Source organism: Macaca mulatta, chromosome 4, assembly GCF_049350105.2.
Source record: "Macaca mulatta isolate MMU2019108-1 chromosome 4, T2T-MMU8v2.0, whole genome shotgun sequence".
In the NCBI taxonomy this organism is placed as follows: Eukaryota; Metazoa; Chordata; class Mammalia; order Primates; family Cercopithecidae; genus Macaca; species Macaca mulatta.
The window spans coordinates 64,731,142-64,752,765 of NC_133409.1; the positions used below are offsets into that span (position 1 = coordinate 64,731,142).

The following is a 21,624-nucleotide window of genomic DNA, read 5'->3' on the forward strand; positions in this document are numbered from 1 at the left end:
GAAAACCAGGGGCCAGAAGAGTGGGCTCTTTAGTCATCATTACTTGTCCCCAGGATCCCAGTGACAATCCAAGTAGCCTATAGATGGCCTTTACTATAAAGACCTGGGCATACTTAGAATCCAAGTGGGAGCGGTTGGAGCTTAGCTAGATAATCCTTTCTTATTTTACAAGATGAAAAACCTGGACCCAGAAAGGTTTATGACCTGTCACAGCCCAGAGAAGCCTAAAGAAACAAGGAAAATAAATGAAGTGTGATATCCTGGGTAGAATTCTGGGACAGAAAAAGGAACAAAAAATGATGAAATCTGGAAAAAAAAAAAAAAGGAGTTTAGTAAATAATAAGGAAAATAAATGAAGTCCCACCCTGGGACCTGCCCACTGAAAGGATGCCCACTCTGGGTACCCTCAGGTTGCTGCTGTCTGCATGACTCTTCCAGTGCTTCCTGTTTCCAGTGTCCCAAACTGGGTTCTCCTTTTCTTGCTGAACTTATTTGCCTGTCCCTGTTCCTAGTTTCAGGAAGGGCTTCCACACTGCAGAACTCCAAGGGCAACATCATCATCATGTTCTTTGTTAATGACATCCACTGGAGATGTGCAGTCCAGAAAGTACTCCTTGGGTAAAAGTTTCTGCCTCTGGACCAGACATCCACAGCAGAACCTGGCAGCCCACTGCCTAGACCCATCCTCTTCCAGTCTCTCTCATGTCTCGGGTTCTTCCTGAAGACAAACTATATGATGTCAGGAATGCTTTTACTTCTCTGTGCCTGTTTCCTTCTAATACTTTTCCTCTGTTAATTAAAAAAAATCCGAAAATCTTAAGAAGCCATCAAATGCTTCTACACATTTGGCCAACTAAAAATGGTCTTCTGCATGGGCACAGAACAAAAACACCATGTACATTTCCTCATACGATATTTAGAAAATTGCCCCTGTGATCCTCATTCATACATATGGTTCTCCATTCTGTCCTCAGAATTTGTTACTGAAAGTTGTATTGGTCAGTATGAATAAACTAAGAGCAGAATGCAAATCCAATGTATTTTCTCCATACAGGCTTCCCACCAGCTTATGTCTGGCCAGGTTTTGAAGAGTTGCAGAGAAAGTGTGCTTACTGTAATGGAGTGGATAGGTGGGGAGGAAAGCACCTGATGGATCATTATTTGCAACTTCATATGCCCTTTGTGTTCCAGGATGCCTTATTTCCCACTAATAAATCACCATAAGCTTGAGACCTTTGTCTTGACAACCTCATTTTCTCTCAGTCCAAGAGCATTTCATGGTCTTGGTGATATATGATGAGACCTCATAGTCACGTGGATTCCTGTGTAAAGAATTTCTCTTTATTGGAATTTTTTTCCCTTTGAAATTTAGCCAAAATTTAATGAGAAAAAATTATGCATTATGGGGGTCTTGCTTTTAAAGCAAATATGACTCTCCAGTTGCAGGGGTGTTATAGGTGCTATCTGCTTACAGTTAAGAGCAATTTAGATATCAGATTAGAAAGCCTTCCCATTGACTGACATCTTATAAATGAAATCTGCAGCCTCTTGAACTTAATTATATCTTCATGAATATTGTAAGGCTTCAAAACTTGGCTGTGGCTTTGAAACTCAGCCAGGGAGGTATTAATGGTGTTATAATTTGTATTTATGTAATGCTGTTTCTTCCAGCTGGTTCAAAGTGTAAAGGTAAACTGAGGCTGGAGCCAAACCGGGAATGAAGACACAAGGCAAATGGTGGTGAGAATAGCCTTTATTAGGACTCGGGGCGAGGTTCCTCAGTCCAAAGGTGCAGGCCGAGGAAGTCGCGCTGAGGGAGGAGGGTAGGGGCTTCTTATAGCCTGAGAAGTAGGGAAGCCGGTTGTGCAAACAGGGCCTGGGGGGTCTTGAAACTACTAGGGCAGGAGTTGAGTAAGGGTCACGAGGAAGGGGTCTTTGGAAACTGTTAACCGAAACTGCTGTTTACGAACTTGTGCAATGCAGGTGAACTGCAGGTCATGGGGGAGTGTCGTTGCCCAGCCGGAACCTCTGATGTATGTAAGTCTGAGGGTGTGTCCAAAGAGGAAGGGAAGTCTCGAACAAAGGGCCTGCTCGAACAAAGGGCCTGCTACGCGGAGTGGCGCCGCCATGTCGGGTCTAGATCCCTGCCTAACATAAAGTACCTAACGCATTGTTTCAGTCTATCTACACAACATGCAAATGAGTTGTTAATGTGGAAGACCTCACTGTACCCATTTATAAATAGGGACTCTAAGGGTCAATGAAGTGACACAAATTAGCAAAGGCCACATAAAACTCTAGGAGGTTTCTTTGTGCTCTGAATGCCTCCCTAGGAAAGCTGCGTTCACTATTGAGATGTGTCTTATTTATATCACATCCTGCTAAATACACATTCAGTCTCAACTTCTGCTTCAGCCATCAATCCCAGCTCCTGTTCTCCTTTTCTCTTTCTTTGCCCACCCACTTGATTTCCATCAATAACTTCTTCCTACTCCAAGTCCTAGAACATCATTTTTAATCTTTAAAGTTCAAGAAACTTTCCCAGGGCCCCCAAAATGGTGATTATTTTATGTGTAGGTCTATGACGAGCCCAGAAATCTCCATTTTAACAGATACATTAAAAGAGTACAATGCTTATAATTTTTTAAATACCTCATGATATGGTTTGGCTGTGTCCCCACCCAAATTTCATCCTGAATTGTAGCTCCCATAATCCCCATGTGTCCAGGAAGAGACCCGGTGGGAGGTAATTGAATCATGGGGGCAGATTTTTCCCATGTTGTTCTGGTGATAGTGAAGAAGCCTCGGGAGATCTGATGGTTTTGCAAAGGGCAGTTCCCCTGCACATGCTCTCTTGCCTGTGTCCGTGTAAGATATGCCTTTGCTCCTCCTTCACCTTCTGCCATGATTGTGAGGCCTCCTTAGCCATGTGGAACTGTAAATCCATCAAACCTCTTCTTCTTTACAAATTACCTAGTCTTGGGTATGTCTCTGTAGCAGCTTAAGAATGGACTAATATATCTCACAAGCAGTTTGGATGTGGAGTGGGAGAGTTGGAAAGAGTGTTAGTATCTTGAGCCTGAGCATTATGGTGTAGTAGAATCTAGGTCATCCATTCTTTCTTGAATTGAGTTCTCAAGAAGCAGAGCCAGAGGCAGAGATTCCTCTGCAAATGATTTGTTGAGGTGTGCTGTCAAGAGGAGAGGAAGGAAGTAGGCTAGGACTGGGGAGTAAGTTAAGCAATGTCTCAGTTGGAAAGAAGCTGCAATCTGATTCCAGGGAATCCTCTGAAACACAGATTGACTGAGAGTTAACAAGGGGTCCAACCTTTTGAACTCCAGTGTCAGTCATTGGTTGAGTTCTGGCATGGGGCAAAGAATGGGGGAACAGAGTCTTCCTGATGACGCATTTCCTGTTCGTCTGAGAGCAATTCTGTACAGAAGATGCCAGCTGTGGGTTGCTTTTAGCAACACTCCATCAACTGTGCTGTGAGTGTTCTAGTTGATAAGGTGATCTAGGCTGGTCACCAAAAGTATCAGCTCCATCTCTACACTCACCAAAGGTCACCTTTGCTCCTAGTCTTGACCTCCTTGCTTTTCCCTTTCTCCAGTATTGGCAACTCTTCTGATTTGATGCTGAGACACAGTCCCACCTTGAACCCAGTTCCAGTACCTGACTCTGTATATTTTTGTGCCTGAGTCCCTTTCTTGGTAGCTTCTATGATACCACCACTAAGTAAAAACTTGTTCTGAATAATGCTTTTCCTAAAGAGTGATGTCCTGCCCTGGGGCCTGTCCATTGAAAGGTTGCCCTCTCTGGGTTACTGGTGTATGCATGACTTTTCCTTTACTGCCTGTTTCCAAGGTCCCAACCTGGGTTTTCCCTTTCTTGCTGAACTTATATGCCTGTCCCTCTTCCTGGTTTCGGGAAGGGCTTCCACACTGCAGAGCTCCAAGGACACCATTATCATCATGTTCTCTGTGGATGGTGCCCTCTGGAGATGTGCAGTACAGCAGTCCAGGCAGTACTCCTTGGGTAAGTTTCTGCTTCAGGACTACTCTTCTGCAGCAGAACCTGGCAGCCCACTGCCCAGACCCAGCCTCTTCCAGTCTCTCTCATGTCCCAGGTTCTGCCTGGAGATAATCCATACGAATTCAGGAATGCTTTTACTTCTCTGTGCCTGTTTCTTTGTAATACTTTTTCACTTTTAATTTTTTTTAAAAAATTGGAAAATCACAAGAGGCTGTCAAATGTTTCATATTTGGCCAACTAATAATGAAATTAAATGTTTCAATCAAATCACTTGGGGAAGATATTCCTAAAATGTTCTTTGGACAGTGTAAACAAAGGAACTAAGCCATATATGGAAAGTAAGGGATAGGGATATTAAGCCAGCTTCCTAGTCTCTGGGATTGCTGCCTGCACATGACTTGGCCTTTTCATGAAATTTAGGGTCTGTGTGCTATGGCAGACATTCAAAAACGCTGCTTCCAGCTTCTTCCCTGCCAGGAAATCTCTCTTCTAAAGATACAGCACAATGATGTACTTGGTGAATCAGACGCAAATTTTGTGTTTATTTACAGGAAATTAACAAAAGTGAAAAAATTATAACAACTTAAAAATATTACAATAAATGTTATCATTATAATTTTAAAATAATGAGGTCACAAACAGGAATATACAATTCCCCCAAAAGAAAATGGTTTACTTCCCCTAGTAACTAAAGAAAACAAAAAGAATAATTTTGCGCTTGTCAAACTGGCATATATTTTACAAAATGATAGTATCTACTGCTGGTCAGGATGTGGTAAAATGGGCGCTCAGATATGCAGCTAATGGTAAAATACATTGTACAATTTTTCCTGGAGGGCAATTTTCCAATATGGATCAAGAGTCTAAAGAAACATCTTGATTGAACAAATTTACTGCAAATGATTCATACCAAGGAAATGATCATGTTATGCAATGCTAGAAATATTTGTGTGCAAACAGGAAAAATAAAAACTTCCAATATTCCTAATCTCCAACAGGTCAAATATTAGATAAATGCTAATATATTTTTACATGAACTATAATGGCTCCATTTTACTGGGCTATGTCAGGTATGCTATGAATTGGCTTTTTCCATGGTGATATAATCCAAGCTCAAAAGTTCCTAAGACTGGCATGGAAAAGACGGAGCAGGGTTGAAGTTACTGGCATCTAACAAGCTCAGCTCCAACAAGTCCTCTATGTGGTCTATCTTATCCTGTTTGAATTCTGAATTTGGTTTGGGCTCCAAGCCGCAGCTAATCAAAGAGTGTTAACATTGCTTTCTTTGCCTCTACAGTTCACACATCCTTCTCAGGGCCTCATGCATGTCTATGGCTTAGAGTAGGACTTGTGAGCTTATGTATGTTTAAAATAGTCACTGTGTACTGAACATCATCTAGCAGATAAGACCTTCAAAGAAATGATAGTCTACTGAGTCTGTCTATGCTGAAAGTCTATAGGGGCTCCTTTTGACTTATTGCTTCAAATCTAAAACCCTCTGATTTGTTAACGTTCAATAACTATCTGTTGTTATTCCCTGGCTTCCTGCAGTGGAACGTTATGGTGGTACAAGTTATAGAAGCCCAGAGTAGCTCTTTATTAACCAAGTTCACAAAGGATTGGATCTGCCCTGCCCCCTCCACACTCTGTTTGCACCACTATCAGTTCCATTGTTACTTAGCAGCCCCTTCCCCCTTCTTCTCTTCTCTACTCTGTGTCTTATTCTTGCTTAATAGCCATCTTATGCCCAGCCTCCCCCACAAATCTTCCCTGGGATGCCACAGTGACTGCAGCCTTTCTTAAATCCGTGTCCTTATAGTTGGACCCACAAAGCTTGACTCTATTATATACAAATAGCACAGAGTTAAACATATGAAACATACTCCATGAACAGCTAAGTAGGCACTTTTCCAAGTGGAAATGCAATCACTGCGGTATTAAATTCTTATTCTCTTGAATAACTTCAAAGGATGAACTGGCATTCTCATTTTAATTTTATTCTAAAAGCAAGTAAAAATTCCTATTATATCAGGTGCTGACATTTTCATCCCACCAAAGAACTGAATGGATATGAGCATTCAACGATTCCCTTCCACCCAAACTCAATTCACAACCTTAACATGGAACATAATTTTTTTTCTACATTTAAGGGACTTGAAGAACATCTCACTGTATCAAACTAAAATAATAATCTGAACTTTTCCCTTTCATTTTTTCCATTTATACACAGCTTATTTTATTTCCACAGACATTAAGAGCTCTGAATTTGACTAATATACTAAATAGACACCTCATTTTGTATTACAGCTTTTATTCAATAATCTTGAGTGATACCTTATAGTCATCATATCGGGTTTTCTTTTAAATATTCTTAAATGTATTGTCACCATCAATAATAATCATGCTTCACTTAGATCGTCACCCTATTGCAGAGTTGTAAGTCATTCACTCTGAGAATAATTGAGATAATATGAAAGACAATTGTCTAAATAACTTATTACTGCATGAAAATAAGCAAAGTGTGCTGATATCAAAGTCTCCTCTGACGATACGAAGAAGGTTTTGCAGTTGGCGGCAGGAATAGGGGAAGTGTTGTGCTGCATTTCTGTCAGCACACTAGCCCTCAGCTATCCTTTCCCTTAACATCATAAGCTACACTGGGCTGCTATAACTTGTACCACCATAACATTCCACTGCGGGAAGCCAGGGACCATGGAAACCCACTAAACTGCAACATCCCTTGGCACACAAAACAGGCTTTTCCTCCTTGATGAATACAGTCTGAAAACAATCCAGCAAGGAATTTTGTATGCTGTTTCAGTTTACATTAGCATTTGCAGACATACCTGGTGACTATGACTCAGCAGTTGTTGAGGCAAAAGGAAATCGTTTCTGCCTTCACTTTAGATTCTGTGAGCTTTCAGGGGACACTACTGAAAAATCAATGCCAGGTTTGTACTTAGAGAAGCTTCTGTTAATGGTTTTCCTGTTGACTTAGCCCATAGAAGAATCTGTCATATTTAATTAGTGAGGCAGTATCATACTGATCAATCTTTTCCCTGGCTTTTCTTTCTTAACTATTTCTGAGCATATATAGAATTAATACACCTATCTTGGTACTAGTGCCCATTTTTCAGCAAACTAGTCTCTGCAATGACTTTCTTGTCCCTTGTTGAAGGCCATAGTAATCTCTGCTGCTGCATTTTTGTTTTTGTGTCTAGCTGTGTAAGAAATTAGTGCAGGGGCCATACCACCCTGAACGCTCCTGATCTCATCTGATCTCAGAAGCTAGACAGAGTCAGGTCTGGTTAGTACTTGGATGAGAGAAATCAGAGCATGGAACCAAAGCCACATTTCTTTTTCTTTTTTTTTTTTTTTTTTTTTGAGATGAAGTCTCACTCTATTGCCCAAGCTGGAGTGCAGTGGCCAATATTAGCTCACTACAACCTCCACCTCCTGGGTTCAAGGGATTCTCCTGCCTCAGCCTCCCACACAGCTGGGACTATAGGCATGCGCCACTACACCCAGCTAATTTTTGTTTATTTGGTAGAGACGGGGTTTCACTATGTTGGCCAGGCTGGTCTTGAACTCTTGACCTTGTGATCTGCCTGCCTCAGCCTCCCAAAGTGCTGGAATTACAGGCATGAGCCACCATGCCCAGCCCCAAAGCCACATTTCTAACCTCACTCGCAGCTTAGCATGTCCTCTTATTGAAAAGGTTGCCTCTTTCAGTGTTCAGTTCAGTTAGAGGATGCTACAAAACAACGGGCCCCAAAATAGTAGGGTCCTCTGAATGCACACATTCTAGTATTCAGCCCAAAGCATGTGCAAACCCACGTGCATGCACACACATGGTGAGAGAGTTCTGCTGTACTACCACTGCATTTTGTACCCAGAACCAGGACCGTCCTCGACTAACACAGGCTTTGGTGTAAATCTCGTACGTTAGTCCAGACTTCTTCCTTTATGTTGAGGTAAAGGTATCCATTGCTCATTCCTTCCATCTAGCCTTGGTTATGTATGACTAACTATGGTCTATTTTTTCTGTTTTCTTGGTTTTGGTTAGACAAACCAAGTGGTTAGTAGTATGTTAAGATTTCTGTCTCCCTCCTTCTCTCTAGAATTGGTTCCTTGTTTATGCGGTTTTGAGAATCAAATACATACATTGAGGGCGTAGAGGGACCACTCCTATTTCATCTAAATTCCAAGCTCTAGTTGAAGACGTTTTTCTTGTAATATTAGAAAATAGTCTACTTTTGGCACAAAAACGAACATGGAAAAAGTGTAGACAAATAAGCACCTGACCACATTTGTGTTTGTCTCATGTATTCTCATCTCAAAATAACTAGAAACCATCAGGGAGAATCTTGATATGTTGCCCAATTAGTATTTTGGTAGGACTGAATCCCATGATGAAGACATCATCCAAAAAGGGAATAACACGTGACTTTCTAGAAAGCCAAGTTCCCCAAAGCACTAAAAAAGTTCCACAGTCAACAGAAATATTGGCCCAGAGATGCTAAACTCCATATGTTCCTCAATCACATTTCTGATGAGTGTGTTTTGGTAAGCTTGTGCAAGGTCTGTTTGCAAAGACCTAACCCCAATGGTGCAGCCAACCTTAATGAGAAGCCTTGTAGGCGTAGATGCTGCTTCTCTGAGATAATTCCTTGTGGCACCTTAGAGCTTCTTTAAAGGTTGTTATTATTATTTGGGCTCTAAACTAATATCAACAACCATGACTGTATGCCTGCCTCAAGGGCCGCTCATTTAATTAGAGTCTTAAGTTAACCGTTTTTGTGTATTTACCCCTAGAAGAGAAAGCGCACTTGAAGCTTTTTAAGTGCATGGACAACGATTATGTTCAGAAGAAGTGACCACGTAACAGTCTGGGAACTCAGACAAAACCTTAGGGAATCAGTTAATAGTTTATTGTGGCTGTGTTGGTCTGAGGGTCTATAATCCTGACTTTTAGTGGTGAGTGTCTTTCCAAATTAGTTTTGCCTGTTGATTTTTAACCTTCTCTATGCAGTGATGAACAAAGCATCTATATAAAGAGCTATGCAAAAATTCTGTCTCTATATTAACATCATTCGTGTGAAATAAATCACAGCAACATTACATGTGATACAATGTTGTGGAAGGTCTCTTTATAGATTATATATGGTCTGCAATCAGGGACAAATTTTATTTTGCACACACAAACATTTGTTAATATTGCAACAAATATCACATCTTCCCATTAGCTTGCTGAGTGTAATGTTACTCCTGGACAGTAACTAAGCAAGAGACAGAAGTACCTCATACTTAAGAGTGAGAGTTGCAGAGTCAGGCAGGCTGGGTGTTAATTTAGTGACTGCCACATCCACATCCTGCTGTGTGATCTTGGACAAATTATTTGACACACTAGTCTTTAGATTGTTCATCGATAAGTTGAGGTTAGTCCTATCACCCATTTCATAAGTCCTTGTGAAATGAATAGAATGGCACATGTAAAGCACCTAATGGAGCTCCTATCACAGAGCAAGCATTTAATCACATTATCACTTATTACCTGATACTGGGTCAGATGTTAGACTTAGTTCTTGGACATATTTTTAAAACTAACATTTGCATTTTAGAATACTGTTAAAGAAAATTTGCCAAGATAGCACAGAGTTGTTTTATATCCCACATCTAGCTTTCCCTATTATTAATATCCTATATTGCCACATAACATTTGTTATAGTTAATGAACCAACATTAATGCATTATTATTAACTAAACTCTATTTTTTTCAGATTTCATCTTTTTTTTTTTTTTTTTCCTTTTTCTCTCCCAGAATTCTATCCAGGACATCACATTTCATTTATTTTCCTTGTTTCCTTAGGCTTCCCTGGGCTGTGACAGTCCTCAACCTTTCCTTGTTTTTGATATCTTTGAGAGTTTGTAGAGGTACTGGTGAGGTATTTTGCAGAATGTCCCTAAGTTTGACTTTGGCTAGCTTATTTCTCATAGTTCAGTTGGGATTAGGGAGAGGAAGGCCAAAAGATAAAGTGACACATTCTCAAGTATATATGATCAATTTATCACTGATGATGTTAACACTGATCACTCGGCTAAGGTGGTGTTTGCCAGACTTACCATAAATTTACTTTTTATGCCTATTTAAAAAAAAAAATGCTATGCTCTTTGAATGCTAGTCACTCAGTGTACGACCCACTTAAAGAATGGGGACTTATGTTTCAACTTGTTGAGAACAGAGTATCTACATAAATTATCTGAAATTCTCCTGTACAGATTTGTCTCTTCTCTCTCTCTCTTTTTTTTTTTTTTTTTTTTTTTTTTGAGACGGAGTCTCGCTCTGCCACCCAGACTGGAGTGCAGTGGCCGGATCTCAGCTCGCTGCAAGCTCCGCCTCCCGGGTTTACGCCATTCTCCTGCCTCAGCCTCCCGAGTAGCTGGGACTTCAGGTGCCCGCCACTACGCCCGGCTAATTTTTTGTATTTTTTTAGTAGAGACGGGGTTTCACCGTGTTAGCCAGGATGGTCTCGATTTCCTGACCTCGTGATCCGCCCGTCTCGGCCTCCCAAAGTGCTGGAATTACAGGCTTGAGCCACCGCGCCCGGCCTCTCATTTGTTTTTTACTTAATCATTTATTTATATCAGCATGGGTATTTATTTTATACACTGGATTATAATCCGCTATCATCCTTTTTATTTTGTTACTCGATTTTTTCTGGCTCTGATGGTTGGCAGTCTTTCAGTTGGCTCTTGTGTCCCTTTGACATATCTCCATTTTTTAAATTGTTATTGTTGTTGTTTTTATTTATTGTTATTATTATTATTATTATTTGAGATGGAGTCTTTCTCTGTTGCCCAGGCTGGAGTGCAGTGGCACAATCTCGGCTCACTGCATCCTCTGCCTCCCTCCCAGATTCAAGTGATTTCTGGCTATTTTTTGTACTTTTAGTAGAGACAGAGTTTCACCATGTTGGCCAGGCTGGTCTCAAACTCCTGACCTCAAGTGATCTGCCCACCTCAGCCTCCCAAAGTGCTGGAATTACAGGCATGAGCCATGGTGCCTGGCCTCCATTGTTTTGTTTTTTGAGCACTTCTTCACTTTCTGGCCCTACAAAGTGCTCTAGACTTATCTTGTATATTTCCTTCACCTGCACCACACATGATTTTTTTTCTCCAAAAAGTCCTGATCCCTTTTATTGAAGAATTGTATTAGAAACCAAGATCTGGGCATTGGGTGTGCTTACTGCTATCAGAGTGTTGTTGATTCCGTGAAAAGAACTAGGTAATATATGTATGCCAGACCACATGTAAACATGTATCTGTAATCATTTCTGTATAAGTTTATCAGTTTATATACCAAACAAAATTTAAATTCATGCTGATGTTTGCAACAACCCTTTTTCTGTACCACATGGTTTATTCTAGCTTTCTCCTTTTGCTTATTTGTAACCTCCCAACCCAACAGTGATAAAATGCTGGCTTCTAACACCTGCTGTTCATTTATTTGTTCAGTCTTCGTATATGTATGTGTAGCTATTTGAAAATTATTAACACATACCCCATGAGAGACAACTTTACTATCTATAGTGCAGTGCTGATACTTCATTCCTGAGTGTGATTTTAATAGATTTTGCTCAGACTGTGACCTCTCAAGGTGATCCTTTTTATTGTAGAATCTGTATTTGTCATTCTTGTTTCTGTAAATATGCCCTTTACAACCTGAGCAGAGTGGCTGACATATCCAAATAGATTTGCATGAAGTCTGGACCCTACATTTGTTTTATCAACAGATGTTACTGCGACCTCCTTGCCTGTGTGCTCTTGACAACATTAATCTTCCTAAATTCTGGGATAGATATTGACTAAAGTTTCACTAGCCATGAGTTTTTATTAGGTCCTTAGGAATTCTAAATTTGACTCTTTGAAGAGATGCTATTGGGAGACACCACATAAAAGGTAACATTCAAGAAATCTTCACAATTAAAACACTGGGACAGAGTGTCATCATTTAACTGGGTTGATAAGTCTACATAAAGTACCAACTAATAGTGCCCTGAAGAAATGAACCTTAAACAAAAATCCACAGTGTATCTTTTTCTTTTTTCTTTTTTTTTTTTTTTTTTTGTGATGGAGTTTTACTCTTGTTGCCCAGGCTGAAGTGCAATGTCATGATATCGACTCACCACAACCTCCACCTCCCAGGTTCAAGTGATTCTCCTGCCTCAGCCTCCCTAGTAGCTGGGATTACAGGCATGCACCACCATGCCCAGCAAATTTTGTATTTTTAGTAGAGACAGAGTTTCTCCTTGTTGGTCAGGCTGGTCTCAAACTCCTGACCTCAGGTGATCCACCCACCTCGGCCTCCCAAAGTGCTGCGATTACAGGCATAAGCCCCCAAGCCCAGCCAAAAATCCACAGTATATCTTATTCCCATGTGTTGCTGATACAGTAGTAAACCTTATGGTCTATATTTAAATCACAAAGTCTGTTCAGAACATGGCAGCTTCTGTTCCATGCTTCCATTTCATCTACTTGGCATATTAATTTCAGGAAAATGGCTGAAGGATACTCTGTAATATGTCCTAAAATAGACTTTTTAAGTGCAACATTTTGTCAAGTTATAGGTATTTTGTTGCGTTCTTCAGGAGTCAATCATAAAAGTGGATTTATAATGTTAATGCCATATAACATTTATGGTTTTGTTTTTGTAATAAGCAAGACCTTGTATTGGTTACCAGAAGATGTTACGTTAGAATGAAACAGGCCAGAAATAAGTAGAGTTTTTACAACAGCTCTTGTATTTCACTCTGTATTATTCCCTTTGTGTTATTAGCTCAGCCTAAATCACTGCAGCATGAAAATAGAGATACTCAGAAAGGACATACCATTGCTTGTCCATAATAGCATAAACTTTGAAGCTTCCTTACATATCTAAAGGAAAGCATCCTTCCTGTCACCCATAAATAAGTAGAGGTGGTACTATCAGCATGGATCTGCCTTCTTAGAGTGTGGGAGAGGCCAAGAGGAATAGGCTTGGCAAGGATTCTGACCCAGCAGGTTGTTGAGTAAGGAATTGGTTCCTGATGGATTCTTACAACAGTCTAACTTCCCACACTGGCTAAAGCAGTCAGCTCTCTGTAGCATACTCTGTCTCTATGATTACCTGCCAAATGCCTCCTGCAGGCCTGCAAAGATTAGTTACTTCAGGGGGAGTGGTTTATAACTCCACAACACTGTTTTGAGCCAGATCAATAATAACAGCGAAGGCACACAGCAAGCAGCCCTTGTTTTCTCTCTTAAAGAAACAAAGAACCCCACAATTCAACTGTTACTGACTGATCCTTGGCATCACTTTAACACCCTTGTGATTGCCCTTATTTGTTTTCCAGATACACCATAATTTTTTGAAATATGAATCAGCTAAATGCAATTGTATTTTCAGAGATTCAAGATCTACCATACATTGTTGTCAATTTGCAAAGAGCCTGCTGTTTATGTGTCACGCACATGAGAAATTTCTGTTTTAACAATAGATTGGAAGGATGCATTTAGAAAAGTGTCTGTATTGTTTGCACATGTAAAGCCCAGGTGGGGTTAAGCAATAGAAATTCAACTAATAATAACAGTGATGATAACATGTGCTTGATTAAATGAGCTTTTCTTTCTTCTCTTCTATCCTACATAGAAGTTAATTTACATTTTAATAAACTGAATAGAAAATAATGGATTTGTTATATTTTCCTATGATGTGATCAAAGATAACCCTTTAAGGAAAGAGTAAAATATAGTGTCAGAAGAAACAATTCCCAGGTCCTAGACTTGGGCACAGGCAAGGCTAGACAGTTCTGAATCTTATCTCAAATTCTCTCTGGAAGAGCATAAAGAAATTTTAGCAGCCAGGCCTTCAAACAAAATTGAGGGCACTTTATCCCTTTGAGGTCATCATTTAAAAAATGACCTGATTAATCTTCTTTCAGTAAATCTAAGAATCAGGCAATTTAAAGGAATATGAACTTCATTTTCTTTGCTCGATATTTTAACAATATAAAATAATTACAGCCCTTTCTATTTTGATCTGAATTGAGATTGTATCAAATTAAGCATTGAATATATAATTCTGTCAGGCAAAAATAAGCAGTGGAGAGCTACAAATGTCGAAAAATCAGAAGAGTACTTTCTCCAGGGGGAGTCATGTTTACCATTGTTTCCCCAAATGCTTCCTTGCTTTACGAGGAGATAGAATCATGCTTGTGGTGTCTGTTCTTTAATTTGAAGTTAATGCCAATAATTTAGATTTGGAAAGGTACCACTGGACCTACGTGCATAGTGATGGGGTTGCATTAACGAAATCAAACAGGCATCAACAAAGGTACTTTATTGAGCTAAACATTCTTTCAATATTTCTTAATTCTGAACATTCAAACGGGCACAATATTACTAAGAACTCAGAACAAACATTAATTAAGCTAATGATTTTTGCTAACGAATGTCCTGCTGTCTGTAATGGGACTGCTCCACTAGTTGGGTAGGGCTGCTGCATGCGTGCACAGTGCTACCTAACAGGGAGTGCCTCCATACGAATTCCTCATCTGTCCTTGCTAACTAAGTCTGTGACCTTGAACTCAGGACCTCTGAGATGTTAGTGGGCCAGTCAATGTATTTCCTTCCCAAATTTAGATCCGAATAAGAAGTAGACCTTGGAATAGACTTGTGAGTGTACATAGAACATTCAAAGAAATTTATAAAAAATTAGAATTAATAAGTACATTTAGCAGCTTGCAGGATTCAAAGTTAGTATGCAAATATCAACAGTATTCCTGTATACTAGCAACAAACAATTAAAAAATAAAAGTATGCCAATTATAGTAGCATCAGAAAAATCAAACACATAGAGCCTACACACTGAAAAATAAATGAAAAAATTGCTGGGATAAATTAAGAAAACTAAATAAATGAACACTTTCTTCTAGAAATGCTCCATACCATGACCTGGGCAGCAGTTACATGAATGTGTACATATGTAAAAAGCTTTTTGACCTGTAAAGATTTCTGCCCTTTACTATATGTGATTTATACTTCAATGAAAAACAAAACTAACTGATAAACTAAAGACAAAACTGGATCGGGGACATGGTTTTGATATGTGCCCACAATAGACTTTTGAGTACTTGATCCCCAAACTAGATAGATTAACCTGTCCAGTCACTGATACGGCTGGACAACTACAGTCCACATTTACCGAAGGATGAAGAGCCAATCCGAATCTTCGAGTCAACTGCCTGGTTCCAAATAAGAGGAAAGACTGAGCTGAACATACCCTCTATTTGTTTTTGTTTTTTTCTAATCCACCAATAAGTAGAAACACTTCTCTCTTCCTAGTAGGTAAGAGAGGCTCAGAAATTAATGTAAGTCTGTTTACAAAGGCGATAGTCTGTTTCCCTTTGTGAAGGGAAAGGAGGGTGTCCCTCCCCACCCAAACTTAGCTTTGCCCTTTAGTCTTCCCTTTTGCGAAATGGTGATAATAGAACCTATTTCACACAGTGGTGTGAATGGCTTTGCTAAGTTCCAATAAATGTGGAATTGGAGGAACAAACTATAAAACTTTAGAGGGGGAAGAGATCTTCAGGAAGATAATCTCATCCATTTATGTTATCCATTTCTGTTCCACAGAAAAATATGACCCCTTCATTATTTTATTATTTTATATATTAGGAAACTGAGGCCTAAGGAGGTCAAGACCCTTGTCCAAACTTCATGGCTTTTTGGAAATACATTATTTTGTTTTTGTTTTGTTTTTTTGTTTTTTGTTTGGAGAGGGAGCTCCCCTCTTGATGCCCAGGCTGGAGTGCAGTGCCACAGTCTTGTCTCACTGCAACCTCTGCCTCATGGGTTCAAGCAATTCTGCCTCAGCCTCTCGGGTAGGTGGGATTGCAGGTGCCTGCCACCATGCCTGGCTGATTTTTTGTATTTTTAGTAGAGGTGGGGATTCACCATGTTGGCCAGTCTGGTGTTGAACTGCTGACCTCGGGTGATCCACCCATCTTGGCCTCCCAAACTGTTGCGATTACAGGCGTGAGCCGCGGCGCTCAGTCAGAAATACATTGTTGATATGATATAGCAGAACTGTATCTAATCCCAGCTGCTCATGTGCCTCGTCCAGAGTTCTCTTTCTGCCTCACCACTCTGCTGAAAAACCATCCTAAATGACAGCAGATAGAGTTGCTGACCCTTCTCCCAGTCACCATAAATGTCCTGTTTTCAGAGGCTACCTTTTCTGTTCCTGTCCCCATGGAGAGCCTGTGTGCTGCTGCACTCAGGTAGCAGTTTATAGTCTTTGTTGAGCTTTCACAATAAGAACACGATTACTATTTAGAACCAAGGCAGTTATTTTCATAACCCGCTGTGAAGCAGTTAGGCAGGTATTCTTTTGAAAGTAAATAAACAGAGCCAACTGCAATTATTTGGTTCCATTTAACATATTACAAAAAGTAATGGTTTAATGAATCCTAGTGGTCCAAATAGTTAACGTACCACAGAAAATGATTCATAAAATCTCCTTCTCACTAATAACTCTGAGACAAGTGTTATGAAAAGGCACTAAACCCCAGGAAACCAAAGTGTTTTCACCTTCCCACCAAGTGACAATGTTATTGGTTTACAATTCTCTATTCACTAGCCATGAAAATATAGGATCTTTAGAGGACAGGGCATCCTATAGTAGATTTTGTTTGTTCAATAACAGACCCTTACAACATTATCTGGACGGTTGCTGTGGTAAAGGAAATGGCCCTGTAAAAGCCACATGACTTTCCAACTTTATGTCACATGTCCCTGCATGCTAGTTTATTAGACTTGGAGCCAGCAGGGCTGAGACTGAGGTAGTAGCTGAAGAGAGTTCTTCCTGACAGTAGGACCCCCTTGGGTGTACAGAGCCAGGGAACTGGCAGAGTAAGAGAGCACAGGTACTCACTTCAGATGGACACAAACACACAAACTTTGTGTCTATTTTGGAAAGGGGTGTGAGCTATTACATTGCAAATATTCCGCGGAAGCATGTATCTAGCTCCCCTCCTCTCTATATGGCGCTCACAGAATGGGCTTCTTTGTCATCGTTTGCTATTGGTAGATTGGGTGCCAGTACTTGCAGTCAGAGAGAGAGCTGTGCACATCTGGAATGATCCAGAAAGAAGGCCTAAACCAGGCTTGACAATGATGCCAGGGCACTGAAGGATGCCCTGTCCTCTGTCACCAGAAAAGTGTCTCCTCTGTAGATTTCTATACCTGCCCCTGCGTTGCCACTAAGTGTGACAGGAAGAACAAGGACTGAGGAGGCATTTGGATCCAAATTATACCACATGCTTTCCTCACCTGTAAAATAGTGAGACTAATGTTTAGTTGGCAGGATTATGGTAAGCATTATAGCTCATTTATTAAGTATTGTATATAACAAACACTTAAGAAGTGGTAGCTATTATTATTATTATTATTATTATTATTATTATTACTACGGAGGCTTGCTCTGTCGCCCAGGCTGGAGTGTGGTGGCGCGATCTCAGCTCACTGCAAGCTCCGCCTCTTGGGTTTACGCCATTCTCCTGCCCCAGCTTCCGGAGTAGCTGGGACTACAGGCACCCGCCACCACGCCCGGCGAATTTTTTTCTTTTCTTTTCTTCTTTTCTTTTCTTTTCTTTCTTTTCTTTTTTCTTTTCTATTTTCTTTTCTTTTTGTGTGTGTGCTTTTAGTAGAGACGGGGTTTCACTGCATTAGCCAGGATGGTCTCGATCTCCTGACCTTGTGATCCACCCGCCTCGGCCTCCCAAAGTGCTGGGATTACAGGCGTGAGCCACCGTGCCCGGCCGTGTTATTATTATTGTAGACATGAAGCTATTGCCTTTACTTTAAATGCTCTTGCCCATATATTTGCCTGATTCACTCCCTATTCTTCTTCCATTATTCACTCAATGGTCCTCTTTTTGGTGAGGTCGACTGTAACCGATCAACATGATACTGTCGCAACATACCCACTTTTTCTTTCCTGTTCTCTTTTATGTTTTTATGTAACACTGATTTGATTGTAATTATTACATATTTTTCTTAGTCGTATTAATTTAAAAACATTTTCTGTAGCGTTTTACAAGAATTTAAGTCCTGTGACATCAGGTATTCCTGTATGTTTTGTCTACATAATACCCCATTGACAAAAGCAGTGCCAGATATAGCATAGGTATGAATAAATATTTGTCAAACAAATCTTTTAAAAATTAGATAAGTGTGAAATTAGTTAAAAAATAATAACATTCTACTGACTATTGTTTGTATACACATATGTATACATCTATGTACTTATGTTTATGTGTGTCTATACATACATATTTGTACATTAATCTTACCCATAATAACCTCAGAAGATAAGACACAGTTAGAAGGCACCTGGCTTAAGAGAGATGACACAATTTGCCTGGTTTGCCTTTACACCTGTGTTCTCAAAATAATTATTGTCAACACTAACTTTCACTCTAAAAAATGACCCAAGTCATAAGTTATATGATCACCCTAAATGAGGATCAAAAGGAAAACGCTGGTCTCACAGATATACAGGAACAGTTCCTGTCTCAGTGCTGATGAATGAAGTATCCACTAGACAACCACTGGCACTGGCTTAAGAAATTTGTACTGGGGACACCAACATAATTTTTTATCTATGTAAAATAAATCTTTTTTTTTTTTTTTGAGACGGAGTCTCGCTCTGTCGCCCAGGCTGGAGTGCAGTGGCGCAATCTCCGCTCACTGCAAGCTCCGCCTCCCGGGTTTACACCATTCTCCTGCCTCAGCCTCCCGAGTAGCTGGGACTACAGGCGCCCGCCACCTCGCCCAGCTAGTTTTTTGTACTTTTTAGTAGAGACGGGGTTTCACCGTGTTAGCCAGGATGGTCTCGATCTCCTGACCTCGTGATCCGCCCGTCTCGGCCTCCCAAAGTGCTGGGATTACAGGCTGTAAAATAAATCTTAAATAGTAGTTATAAAAAACAGGAAGAGCAAACTCAGTGTCCATAAGTCTTGTCCCTAACAGATGAGTTTTCATTTGGTAAAGAACGTTGTGTGTTTCTTCTGATATTTTTCTACAGTTTGATCCTGGTGTTGGCTGTAATGACTCCACTTTGGATGATGGTTTTAGTATTGACCAGGACCCTTTAAGGGACTGCTGTCTTGAAGGTTATTTTGCCACTCAGTTTTTGTCTTTCTTTCTTTTTTCCTTTTTTTCTTTAACTCTTGGCAATTTCTCTGATTCTAGTAGCTTTAATATTTAGCATTTGGTCTTCTGGACGAGCCTATAAGGGCTTGCTTAAGAGTTACCAGGCAGATGGCACAAATTTACCTCTTTTATAGTCCCAGTAAGTTGGAGAGGGAGAGAAAGAAAACCAACAAAAAGGGCCGTGGGTTCTGGGTGACAGACATAAGCTACTCTGTTTAAATGACTCTGCAATTTTTGGAAGGAGGATCTTTGCTTTCTTTCTTATATAACTTTTTATACTTATTTTGTGTGGTTTGATTTTAAAATGCCCTTCCTGTCTTTCTGACTCCTCATTTCCACTTGGAAAATTTCCTTCCAATCAGGAAAATATTGCTTTAGCAAATTACACTTTTAACAATGTCCTATCATGAAAAGCTCAAAAATGGATTAAAATCTAATCTTCTTCCCCTTTAACCTAGCCTGGGTATTTTATATCTCACTCTCAGGGTAGATATAAGTAAATCTTTTTCAAGCTTTTGACTACATCTAAATAGATAGGCCTTTAAATAGAACTCTTTAAAAATGTCCATTTTCATCCCAAGTTCGACATCAAAGTCAAAACTCTTTACCGTTTCTTCTAAAGACTCAAACTGTCTAACTTCCTAAATATTCCTCTGCTAGTCTTAGCCTGGGAACCTTAGTGTCCAGTGACCTATTTAGGTTGCAACAAAGAGGGCAGCCAGCAGGGAGTGTGAGGAGCCCCATGTTGTTCTCAACCCCATATGCAGCTAAATTGCTGACTTCCCCACCTTCTAGTACTTCAAGCACACATCACATCGACCCCCCACTGTCAGTCAAATGAGGGAGGAAAAGTTCACTGCAGAGAGAAGCAAATTTCAGGAACCAACTAAAGTCTCTGAATTATGCCAGTGATGTTTCCCAAATATATTTTTTGTTTTCCTAACCTGTTATCTTTATTTCAGCAAACCCAGTTGGTCCCCAAATTTCTCATCCATATATGTGTCCTGAAGTCTAGACTTCCAATATGGAGCTTATATCTAATACAACACCATTCTTGTGAATCTGCTTGGCAGTAGGGGATTTTTGATCACCTGTGACATAGGTAGAATTGATTGCAGGCTTTTTGAAATTCACAGGTAAAATCTAAAGGCTAAAATTAATGTGTAGTGTGACTCTTTCATCAAGAAATATTTTACCTGAGTTTCCAATAATTAGCAAATCTGATTTAAATATTTCTGTCCCATCAACCATTTATAAGAAGAGATTCATACTGACCAATTCTAACTCTGGAGTTTTGTGGCCCTGGAAATGAAAAAAAATAGTGGAATCACCAAAAGAAAATACCATGGTTTAGATAATGCATAAACTGAATTTCTGTAAACTGTGGATTGTCATAAAGGAATAAAAAATGTTTTTTTTAATACCATGATATAGGAGATTTTTAATATAAATTCCTGTAAACAAAGGGGGAATAAGAGTTATTTCCGTTACTCCTTCAGGATTTCTTTACAATATTTGAAAGTCCTTTATTTTCACCCCTCTGGAATTTGTTTTATATCTCACAAAACCATTATTGAATAGAGAGAATAAAACTGAATAAACTATTTGCAGGTGGAATCCACTAGAGCTAGCCACAAGTACAAAGCTTGCACAGGTGGGCTTGGCTTCTGCCAGTGTCATTGCTCATTCCCTTCCTCTGAGAACCCCTAAAAGCATTTGAGAATTAAACCTAGAAGCCTAGTCTTTATTATTGTGACCTTGGTAGTGATGTATTTTTATTGTTACAGGCAATGAAAGCTTAGAAGAAAACTATGTCCAGGACAGTAAGATGGGGTTTGTCATCAATGCCATCTATGCCATGGCACATGGGCTGCAGAACATGCACCATGCCCTCTGCCCTGGCCACGTGGGCCTCTGCGATGCCATGAAGCCCATCGACGGCAGCAAGCTCCTGGACTTCCTCATCAAGTCCTCATTCATCGGCGTATCTGGAGAGGAAGTGTGGTTTGATGAGAAAGGAGATGCTCCTGGAAGGTAATCTTTTCAGTAATGAATCTAAATAACCTTGTGAGCCTTCCTGTGCCAGACAGATGGCAACTATGGCTTCATCTGGTTCCATGGTTTCTGGGTGTCATGAGGATAGATACAACTAGGTAGCAAAAAGTCCAGGGATAATATCAGATGAAATTACCAAAGACCACACTACTTTTTAAAATATTAAAATACTTCTTTTTCAACACCCGATACCCAGTATTCTACTGGTGCCACCCCCTTACTCAGCTATCACTTAACCCTTTTTGCAGAATGCTTGGGACCTCCCTGCAAGCCCAGGAAACT

The 21,624-nt window shown here is 40.0% G+C and overlaps 1 protein-coding gene across 3 annotated transcripts in view; it reads left to right on the forward strand.

Annotated features, from left to right (window-relative positions):
* GRM1 (glutamate metabotropic receptor 1) overlaps positions 1 to 21,624 on the forward strand; it is a 418,597-nt gene that overhangs the window by 309,184 nt on the left and 87,789 nt on the right. For all 3 annotated transcript variants that reach the window (XM_077998433.1, NM_001265755.1, XM_077998434.1), the window contains 1 exon segment: positions 21,075 to 21,321. In XM_077998433.1, coding sequence (XP_077854559.1) covers positions 21,075 to 21,321 — 247 coding nt within the window.